This window comes from Silene latifolia, chromosome Y (genome assembly GCF_048544455.1).
Source record: "Silene latifolia isolate original U9 population chromosome Y, ASM4854445v1, whole genome shotgun sequence".
Classification (NCBI taxonomy): Eukaryota; Viridiplantae; Streptophyta; class Magnoliopsida; order Caryophyllales; family Caryophyllaceae; genus Silene; species Silene latifolia.
Genome location: NC_133538.1, coordinates 213,054,282 through 213,065,305, shown reverse-complemented (window position 1 = coordinate 213,065,305; position 11,024 = coordinate 213,054,282). Strand labels below are relative to the sequence as shown.

At 41.9% G+C, this 11,024-nt stretch overlaps 1 protein-coding gene across 1 annotated transcript; it reads right to left on the bottom strand.

Annotated features, from left to right (window-relative positions):
- Positions 1-6,115: 6,115 nt before the first annotated feature.
- On the bottom strand, positions 6,116-8,663 carry LOC141630032 (uncharacterized). The gene is made up of 4 exons (XM_074442923.1): positions 8,318-8,663; positions 8,096-8,210; positions 7,595-8,013; positions 6,116-6,555 (listed from the first exon to the last, which is right to left on the bottom strand). Exons 1-4 carry the CDS (start codon positions 8,661-8,663, stop codon positions 6,116-6,118), a joined length of 1,320 nt encoding a protein of 439 aa, XP_074299024.1.
- Positions 8,664-11,024: the final 2,361 nt, after the last annotated feature.

Below are 11,024 nucleotides of genomic sequence, written 5' to 3'. Positions count from 1 at the left end.
AATAATAATAATAATAAGAATAAGAATAATAATAATAATAATAATAATAATAATAATAATAATAATAACCTATATGTATACACATCCTACCTACCCTTCTACCATCAACCTTCTCTCATAAAATCCCTTACCACCAATATTATCTCATAAAACTCATTTTTCAACCAACAATAATTAGATGAGAGAAAGAGAGAAAAAAGAGAGATTTGAAGGGAGCCTTCTGTCCCTCTGCCTCAAGATCTTAAGGTAGGACCATCTTATACTAGTCCGTATGTTAATTAATTTATACCATTGACCTGACATGACCTTGGCTCACATCTGACCGTCTTTGACCTGTTATTTGACCACCTCTGACCACCATAACTCAGGTTTTACAGAAAGATTATATGGTTGTATTGTTGTTGTTTATACCGTTTTAGGCTGCAGTTTATCCCGTCATTCGTGACTGACCTTGGGTGGCTTGTGTGGTGGGTTAAGTGGAGAGTGCGGTGGTGGTCGTGGGTGGTGTATTGGGTGGCGGTAAAGGTGTATAAAATGGGTTTAAAGGTAAGGGTCATGCATGTGTGTTGTGTTGGTTGCTGTTGTTGGGTCGTGCCTTGTTGGTGCTTGTGGGTTCATCCTTGGGTCTAGATGGGGTGGCTGGGCAGGTCATGACCACCGTGGCTATGTGGGAGTAGTGGTGGCTCATGGTGGTGGCTCTTATGGTGGTGATTAAGATGGTGTTTGGTGTGTGTATGTCGAGTGTGTATGTGGGCGTTGTTGGGCTGTTTGTTGTTGTTGGTTGCTGCTGTTTTATAGGGTGGTTTGGGGAGTGTTTAAGGGTGGCATGAGGTGGCTGTCGAGGGTGGTGGTTGGCTTTGGTGAAGGTGGTCTATGGTTGTAGTATTATAATGTCTTTGTCGTGCCTTATGGGGGGTTTTTGGGGGCTGTTTTCGTGGGGACAAACAAACGGGTCCAACCGTGTGTGTGTGTGTGAGACTGTATTCGTGGGTTTTTGGTGGATGTTAAGGTGGGACTTAATTAAATAATTACGTATTGTATTTTAATTAGATTAGTTATTAATTATGCGTATTTATTACATTTATTTAGGTTACGGTTTTGAGGAAGAATATTATTTATTGGATTGTTTATGGAGTATGTTAAAAGGTAGGTTAATCTTACTCGATTTCAATAATTTGAATAGTCCTGTGAGTCATTATTAAGTGGTCAATGCATTATAATATATTTGTTGTGAATTATTGAGGAATTGATATTCATATCGTATTTGGGAATGTGTATTGTGATGAGTCGATAATTGTCATATTATGTGGTATCTTACATTTATTGTGTTGTCGTGCATATTGGAGGACATGACGGTTTATGGTTGGTTACATGTTGTTGAGGAGACATAAGGGGGTTAGGAGACCGTCTCACGCTCAGGTCGCCTCTTGGAGCCTTCCACTCCGAGAGGGATGCGGACATTAATGACTTGAGTTACAGAGAGACTCGTGTGGTTGAGGCACGACGTCTGGCAGGGGATCCGAGTTGCTCTCGTGCCCGGTACCACGGACGTGTTCCGATTACCTATTTGTGAGGTGTGGTGTCGTGGGCGTGTCCCTGACACCAGTGGTTATAGGTACGTCTTGGCGTGTCCCGGTACCGGCGTGGTGATTGTATAATCAAGTCTCATTAATTGGCATGTTGCATATTTATCTATCATGTTGTGTCTTATTATTTAAACTGACGTGCTTGTGTGTCTGTGTAATTGTCACCTATTTCCAGGGTTGCCTGTGTCGACCCATATGATATTTCCGATCATATAGGGAGCAGATTGAGTACAGATTGGTTTAGTGTCACTTGGGAGACGGGACGCGCTTTGGACTTGGAGTCGAGCTACATAGTTGGATGACTTAGATAGTAGTCGAGTTGTACATGTCATGGTTTACATTTATTATTCATTTACTCATTTGTAAATCACTAAACTTATTATTTATTTAAGTTGTTCTTTAATTGGAGTTTTGAACACTGCCTCGGGAAACCGAGACGGTAAGAAGGGGTTGTTACATCAAGGAGTAGTTAAGGATATTCAGTTTACTGTTAGTGCACTGATGCTTCTAAAGAACCCAGATCTTATGCATGATGAGATACTAGAATCCTTAAATGCTTAAGCAGTAGCAGCTTTATTAGGGGGTCGTTCATTTTTGTTCCCTAGAGGATATACTTGTAATAAATTCTCTTCTATTCTCCTTTTTTTCAATATAACGAGATAATACCTTTTTTTCAAAAAAAAAATAATGATAATAATAATAAAAGTAGTAGTACTACTACTACTAGTAGTAGTACTAGTAGTAGTAGTAGTAGTAGTAGTAGTAGTAGTAGTAGTAGTAGTAGTAGAGAGAGAGGGTGAGGTGTGATAGAGAGAGGGAGAGTGCTTCCCACCGCCACTGATCTCCCGCTAGGAGCCTACCGCCGTCGAACTACCCTTCACAGTGGCTGATTGCCGTCTGTTAGCCGGTGATTTTAGGGTTGTGTTTTGGGTTCCTTGTGTTGCCCGTGAGTTTTCGAATTAGGGTCCCTCTTTTTAGGGCTACCGTTTTTTGGTTCGTGACTATGTGACGCGTCTAATCGTCCTACACGCCAGCACCGGCCTTTCTTTTCACCGGTTTGTTCCACGCTTGTCGTTACTCGTCGCTAGTATGTTCCCATTCCACGTTTTTTTAGGGTTTTTGCTTTTGTGTCGCGACACCAGCCTTTCTCGCCGCCTTTTGCTGCTGCTCCCATGTTACTGGGCCAGTTTGTCGGAGGTCACTGCTCTCCGGTTGTCCACGGCCTTACCCTCCCTGATCTGTCCGGAGGTTTCTCTTGTGATCATCCATGCACATGTATTGGGTGTACATGCACACCCAATACACGTGCATAGATGATCACAAGAGAAACCTCCTAGTTTTCATGCCCCACGTTGTACGTTTTCGTTTTTGTTTGTACTTTTTTCTCTTTCGCACTGCCTAGTTGTCATGCCCGACGTTGTACGTTTCCATTGCCCTTTTGTGGGTCTTTGTGGGTGCCAGGATGGTGGTGGTACCATGATCACCCAACTTCGTGATCGACATTATCGGGGAGATACTCAAGTAATTACACCTCAAATTATTTCCTCTAGTTTGAATATTTATACTGCGGCTGAGGTTACGTTTAAGCGCATGGGTATTTGGTTATGTGGGGTTTGCTTTAAAACTCACACTCTTCGTGCTAAGTGTCGGCACGGTCGGGAGTTCTGATTTTGTCGCACCTCCTGCTTGTGGTGATGGAGTTTGTAGATTTATACTTTATGATTTTCACAAATCGTCCACTCTCTCTTCGTCGTCTGGTGTTGATGTCGCGCTTGATGAGATGAGTAGGTTAGATGTGACTTCTCTTGATTGTTTGTTGTCTAAGGTGTTGCGCACTATGAAATCCATCCATCCTCGGTGTCGTCTTTAGTTTTTTCGGGTTTTAAAGGGGGATCTTGATGATGTAGCTGACTTCTCTAGTGACCTCTCCTACTTGGTTAATTTGCTTGTGTTGACGCTTTGTATACTTAAGACCTTCTTCCCTCGGAGTAATCTTGAGTGTAGGACTGTTGTCAAACTTCAGCGTCAGGAGGAGAGTATTACCAGTGCCATTCGTACTTGGGGTGTGCTAGGGGGCAATTTATAGCTTGTACGAGAGACCTTAGCAAAGGTGTCTCCTTCTTTTATTGTAGAGGAGGACCTTGACTTGAGTGAGCTTAGTATTCGGCAGTGTAGGAGGAAGATTTGTTATAGTCATTACACTGCTGCTGTCCGGGTGCTTTTTTCTTCCAGCATTCCTCCTTACGATGTTGGCACTTTAGAGGCTTTGAAAGATAAGCTCCTCATCATTCTGTCTCCCACCTTTCCACGTTTTCCCACTGATCACCATCCTCTCATTGCGTCCACGGCTGTTGTTTTGAATATGATTAAGAGTTTTCCGCGTGGCACATCTTGTGGGAGGGATGGTTTTCTTGCCCAGCATCTTTTGGGAATGTTTGAGCGGCGCCGTTGTTACTGTTTCAGATGATTTTATCGCTTCTATCACTTGGGTAGTTAATCTTTTTCTTGAGGGGAGATGTCCGCAGGTTCTAGTAGAGTACATTGTTAGTGCTCTGCTTACCCCGCTTGTTTAACCATGATGTAAAACAGTATGGAAAAACGAGATTGAACAGATCGTTGAACTGTTCGTTCGAGTTTGCTATTTCTGAGATTGTATATGTCGTGATAATTGGCAAATTTGCAGCGGAAATTGTGTTGTTTAGACTGATTATTTCGTGATTATGAATGTAACTGGATAGTATGGTGAATTCCTAGTCCTAACCTCGCAAGGTGTCAAACGCAGATTCACGCAATCAACCTCGCAAGGAAGATCTAAAGATTAAGCTCGCAAACCTAATCAGAATAATGCTCACAAATGTAAACAATTTTATTGCTGGAAATTCGATGATCCTTCTCTGATCATACACGGCCTAATATACTCCTAAACGAGGTCACAATTCGACCCAAACCCTAACTTGGAAATTAAGCTATCTTTCCCTTTCCTAAACTAACTAGGAAAATTATTCTCCTTTCCTAAACTAACTAGGAAAGTAATTAAAATACTAAAAATTAGAATACAATCAGATTTAGGGTATTCTAATTTGACTAGGATTAGGAAAATCTAGCTTTCCTAACTTTATTAGAAATAGTAATTAACTAACTTATTATTCCTACACGATTTAGGAAACCGTGTATCCTAATTATCCTAGGAGTCGTGATATGCAGCCCAGAGCCGTGTTATGCGGCTCCCATGCCTTCCCATTTTAGCATCAACACATTACTCGATCCAAGCTCAAATCCTTTTACTAGTTGAGTTACATTTCGACTAATAAGAAGTTCATTTGCTTGTTCCGAACATGCTCCTGCATCATTCTCTCCTTCTTTTTGAGAATTTGCCCTCAAATCCTCGTCTTCTAGATACGGTGATAGGTCGCCTACATTGAATGTCGCGCTCACCCCACCATATTCACTCGGCAACTCCAGCTTGTATGCATTAGAACCATAACATTCGAGGATCTTGAATGGACCATCTGCTCGTGGCATCAACTTATTCTTCCTTTTGGATGGAAATCGTTCCTTCCTCAAATGTAACCACACAAGATCACCCTCCTTGAAAACAGGCTGCTTTCGATGTTTATTAGCCTTATCTTTGTATTTAGCATTTGCCTTCTCAATTTGAGCTCGAACTTGTTCACATACTCGGAGAAATGCAGCTTGTCTTTCTTTGGCTTCAAAACTTAACACATATTTCTTTGGAATGGGCACTAAATCGATTGGCAGGTATGGATTCACGCCATAGACAATCTCGAATGGAGCTCGTCCTGTCGTCATTGATGGTGTACGATTATAAGCAAATTCAGCATGCGCCAATTTGATATCCCAATCCTTTGTGCTTTTACTAACCAATCCTCGCAATAGACTCCCTAGAGTACGGTTGGTTACCTCGGTCCGACCATCCCATCCTTTTGTGGATGGTGTGATGTACTGAAAAGAAGCTTAGTCCCTACCAAACGCCATAACGTTTTCCAGAAGTAACTAAGAAACTTCACATCTCGATCTGAAACAATAGTAAGAGGTATTCCATGTAATCGAACGATCTCTCTATAGTACAAATCAGCCACTTTAGTTGCATCATCGCCTTGTGACACGGAATAAAATGCGCCATCTTCGAGAATCGATCAACTACCACCATAATCGAGTCCTTACCCCTTTGAGTTCTCGGCAAACCAAGGATAAAATCCATGCTTACCTCATTCCATGGCTGTACAGCAGTGCACGGCGGAGGTGTATACAAGCCCTTGGTGAACGTGCTCTTAGCCTTTTGACATACCACACATTTCGCCACGATCTCTTGCACGTCCTTATTCATTCTCGGCCAAAGAGAAATGTTCACTTAGGATGTCACTCGTCTTGTTAACTCCAAAGTGTCCAAAGAATAGCCCCGCCATGAGCTTCTCGTACCAACAACTCCCTAATCGACCCATTCGGAATGCATAGCCGATTACCCTTGAAAAGATAGCCATCCTGAACAAAGATACAAACCTGTTGGATCAATGATTTCCTTTGAAAATTCTCGGATCGACTTGTACAGGTTCCTTGATATGTTCGAAACCAAGAATCCTCGCATCCAACTCAATCAATAATGAATGCCTTCGTGATAATGCATCAGCCACGACATTAGAACTTCCCGTCTTGTACTTTGAAGAAAACGTGAATGATTGCAAAAATTCAACCCATTTGGCATGTCTTTGATTTAACTTTTGCTGTCCATGGATGTGTTTAAGAGCCTCGTGATCAGAATGTAAAATAAACGGTTTCGGACGCAGATAATGACTCCAATGATCCAATGCTCTCACGATTGCATAAAACTCCTTGTCATAAGTTGAATAGTTCAACCTTGCACCGTTTAGTTTCTCGCTGAAATACGCAATAGGCCTCTTTTCTTGTATTAACACGGCACCAATTCCAACACCACTTGCATCACACTCGACTTCAAACAATTTATTAAAATCAGGTAGTGCTAAAACAGGTCCGGAGCATAGCTTGCGTTTTACCTCTTCAAACGCCTTTTGGGCGCCGTTAGTCCACACGAACTCTCCTTCTTGGTTAGCTCAGAAATTGGAGCCACAATCGAGCTAAAACCCTGGATGAACCGTCTATAAAATGATGCTAAACCATGAAAGCTTCGCACCTCTCGTAGTTGATTTCGAATCGCCAGGCTTGAATAGCATCGACCTTGGATGGGTCCATACTTACTCCGTCTTTTCCCACAATATAACCAAGAAAGACAACACTTGAGACCATAAAAGTACATTTTTCCAACTTACCATAAAGCTTCGATCTCGCAACACTTCAAACACAAACAAATGTCGTTTGTGCGACTCTTCATCCTTGCTATAAATCAGGATGTCGTCAAGATAGACCACCACAAATTTGTTAAGGAACGGCCTTAACACTTCATTCATCAACCTCATAAACGAACTAGGAGCATTGCACAATCCAAACGGCATCACAAGCCATTCATATAATCCTTGCTTCGTTTTAAACGCGGTCTTCCACTCATCCCCTTCTCGAATCCTCATTTGATGGTAGCCACTCCTCAAATCCAGTTTAGAAAAGACACACGAACCGAAAAGTTCGTCAAGCATATCATCAAGTCTTGGCATAGGAAAGCGATATTTGATTGTAATGTTATTCACCGCTCTACTATCAATGCACATTCTCCAAGTCCCTTCCTTCTTTGGCACTAATAACGCAGGCACCGCACAAGGACTTAAACTCTCTTGAACATATCCTCTATCTATCAATTCTTGGACTTGTCTCTGTAACTCCTTTGCTTCCTCTGGATTACAACGATAGGCCGGCTTATTAGGCAATGCCGCCCCTGGAATCAGATCTATTTGGTGTTCAATACCACGTAAAGGAGGTAACCCATCCGGTAATTCATCCGGAAACACATCCCGGAACTCTTCTAATAGCTCCTGTACCCCACGGTCATTACCCACACCAACGGACCCCAATTCACGAACCAGCAAAGACATAAGTTCGTTCTCCACGAGCTAAAGCTTCCTCAACCTCCCGAGCCTCCATAAACATACTCCCCTTCTTTGTTTTAGACTCTTTAATCTTGTTAGGTGACATAGGTTTCAGATTATATCTCACATTACCCTTCACCACACTATACACATTGGCTCTCCCGTCATGTTCAACCTTTCTATCGAATTGCCAAGGCCTACCCAACAGAATGTGGCATGCATTCATAGGAATTATATCGCACCACACCTCATCAGTATAGGGTCCTAAACTCAACGAAACTAAGGCTTGTTTCTTAACTTGAATCCCATTCTCCCCATTCAGCCAATGCAATTTATATGGTTTAACTCGGTCTTTAGTTTGCAATTTTAGTTCATCAACAAGGTCCCTTGCTACTACATTAGCACACGATCCACTATCAATAATAAGATTGCAAATTTTACGGTTTACCTTGCACCGAGTATGGAAGATTTGCTCCGTTGTTCATTCTCACCAACCTCGTTTCCATATGCAAATTACGCAGCACTAAACACTCCTCGTCACTCAACGGATCCAAATCATAGACTATTCCTTCACCATCAGTTTCAACATTCCCTTGGACTGTTTCTTCCTCTGGCGTGACAAATACGGGGATCAAATCACATAATTCTTGAGTGTTAGGGCTCGTTTAAGAGGGCATTCGTTTGCTATATGTCCATAGCCTTGACACTTGAAGCAACGTCTCAAAGAACTCCCCTTTGGCTCGGCAACACCCTTTCCTTTGTCCTTGGGTTCTTCTTTCGGGATTTCTTTAGCCTTGCTAGGAGCTGGCCTGGAATATGAATTCGTTCCCGAACTTTGTCCCTTGGAATAAGCATGAGGTTTTTGTGCCTTATCATGTTTCTCGAACTTCCATGCTAATCGACACACATCATTAAAACCTTCATAATTCTGGATCTCGACTCTTTTAGCAATTGCGGGTGTTAGGCCCTTGATGAATCTCGCCACCCTTAGCTCTTCTTTCTCCTCAAGATCGCATACAATCGACATCTTCTCGAATTCTTTGATGTATTCAGTCACCGTCATGTTTCCTTGCTCTAAAGATTGGAGCTTTAAGTAGTTATCTTGTTCATAATCCCTTGGCAGGAATCGTCTCATCAAGTGCTTCTTTAATTTGATCCAAGACTCGATCTTGTCTTTGCCTTCCTTTCTTCTTTGTTTTTTCAGATTTTCGTACCATAAAGATGCATACTTTGTAAGCTTCAAGATTGCAACTTTAAATTGCTTCTTGTCATCGTATTCTTTATACTCGAAAACCCTTTCAGCTTGTCTTACCCAATCCAGAAATTTTTCCGGATCCATCTCGCCATCAAAGTCAGGAATATCGAGTTTTAAACCCCGATCATCATCGTTCTTATTTTTTGACTTCCTCTTTGGCTTTCAACATGCTTGCTATATTTTTCAACACATAAGCCATCTGAGCCATCTCCAACTTCAGCTCGTTATGACCATCTTCCCATGTTTTCGGACCTTCTTCACCGTCTTTAACCATGATTAGCAACGTCCCAAGACAGATCTATTAAGGAATAAATCTGAACTTAGCTCTGATACCAATTTGATGTAAAACAGTATGGAAAAACGAGATTGAACAGATCGTTGAACTGTTCGTTCGAGTTTGCTATTTCTGAGATTGTATATGTCGTGATAATTGGCAAATTTGCAGCGGAAATTGTGTTGTTTGGACTGATTATTTCGTGATTATGAATGTAACTGGATAGTATGGTGAATTCCTAGTCCTAACCTCGCAAGGTGTCAAACGCAGATTCAGGCAATCAACCTCGCAAGGAAGATCTAAAGATTAAGCTCGCAAACCTAATCAGAATAATGCTCACAAATGTAAACAATTTTATTGCTGGAAATTCGATGATCCTTCTCTGATCATACACGGCCTAATATACTCCTAAACGAGGTCACAATTCGACCCAAACCCTAACTTGGAAATTAAGCTATCTTTCCCTTTCCTAAACTAACTAGGAAAATTATTCTCCTTTCCTAAACTAACTAGGAAAGTAATTAAAATACTAAAAATTAGAATACAATCAGATTTAGGGTATTCTAATTTGACTAGGATTAGGAAAATCTAGCTTTCCTAACTTTATTAGAAATAGTAATTAACTAACTTATTATTCCTACACGATTTAGGAAACCGTGTATCCTAATTATCCTAGGAGCCGTGATATGCAGCCCAGAGCCGTGTTATGCGGCTCCCATGCCTTCCCATTTTAGCATCAACACATTACTCGATCCAAGCTCAAATCCTTTTACTAGTTGAGTTACATTTCGACTAATAAGAAGTTCATTTGCTTGTTCCGAACATGCTCCTGCATCAAACCATGTGGCGGCATTCGTTCTATTGGCGTGGGTACGATTTGGAGACGCATTGTCTCTAAAGTTATTGGTGCTATTTTGATTGGCCCGTCGTTGTGTGATTATTTTGATGGTCTCCGATTCGGAGTCGGGTATCCGTGAAGGAGATGCTATTTTCCATGACTTGAATCGGTTTGTTGAGGATCAAGTCGTCGACGTGGCCTTTCCATGCTGTTGGTAGACTTCCAAAATGCTTTTAACTTGGTCGACCGTGAGATCATGTTATGAGAGGTTCATCGTCATTGATTTGTGCCCTTCCGATGGGTTGATTTTTGTTATTCTAGTCCTGTTAGCATTATTATGGGGCGCACAGCTTATGGTCTTGTTAGGAGGTCCAGCTGGGTGACCCTTTGAGTTCTCTGCTGTTTGCTTTGGTGGTGCATCCTTTTGGTCTGAAAGACCAGGGACTCTTTTGAATTGAGTTTGCAGGCTTGGTACTTAGATGATGACACTATTGTTGGTGATATCTTGGTCGTGGGAGGGTTCTAGAGATGATTATGAAAGGTGGTCATCGATCGAGGCTTCATCTTAATGTTGATAAAACTGGTGTTTTTTTCATACTGAAGATTCCAGGAGCAGACTTCCCCGGTGTTCCCCCCCCCTATTGGTTCGGCGTGGTGTCAAAGTTATTCTATTGCTAGGATTGATGATCCACAGTGCGAGTTGTTGTTGCTTCGTGCTGGTACTAGTATTTCTAAACTCTATTTTGCTTTACGTACTTGTCCCCCTACTGTTTTTGAGTCAGCTAAGCTTTCCTTTGACGCGGTGCTACGTTCTGGCTTGGAACACAATGTCACCACGTCTGGACTTGGTTTTGGCGACTAGGAATGGCGGCTTCCCACCTTCCCATTTACTTTTGGTGGGCTTGGTGTTTATGCTGCTGGACATGTTCTGCATTAGGCTTTTCTGACATCTCGCTTGCAGTCTGCTGAGTTTCAGGCTAAGCTCCTACGGGTCTTCTTGTGTCATAGCTCATGGACCTTCTATTGATGCGGCTTTGAGTGTGTTTAATAAGACTAC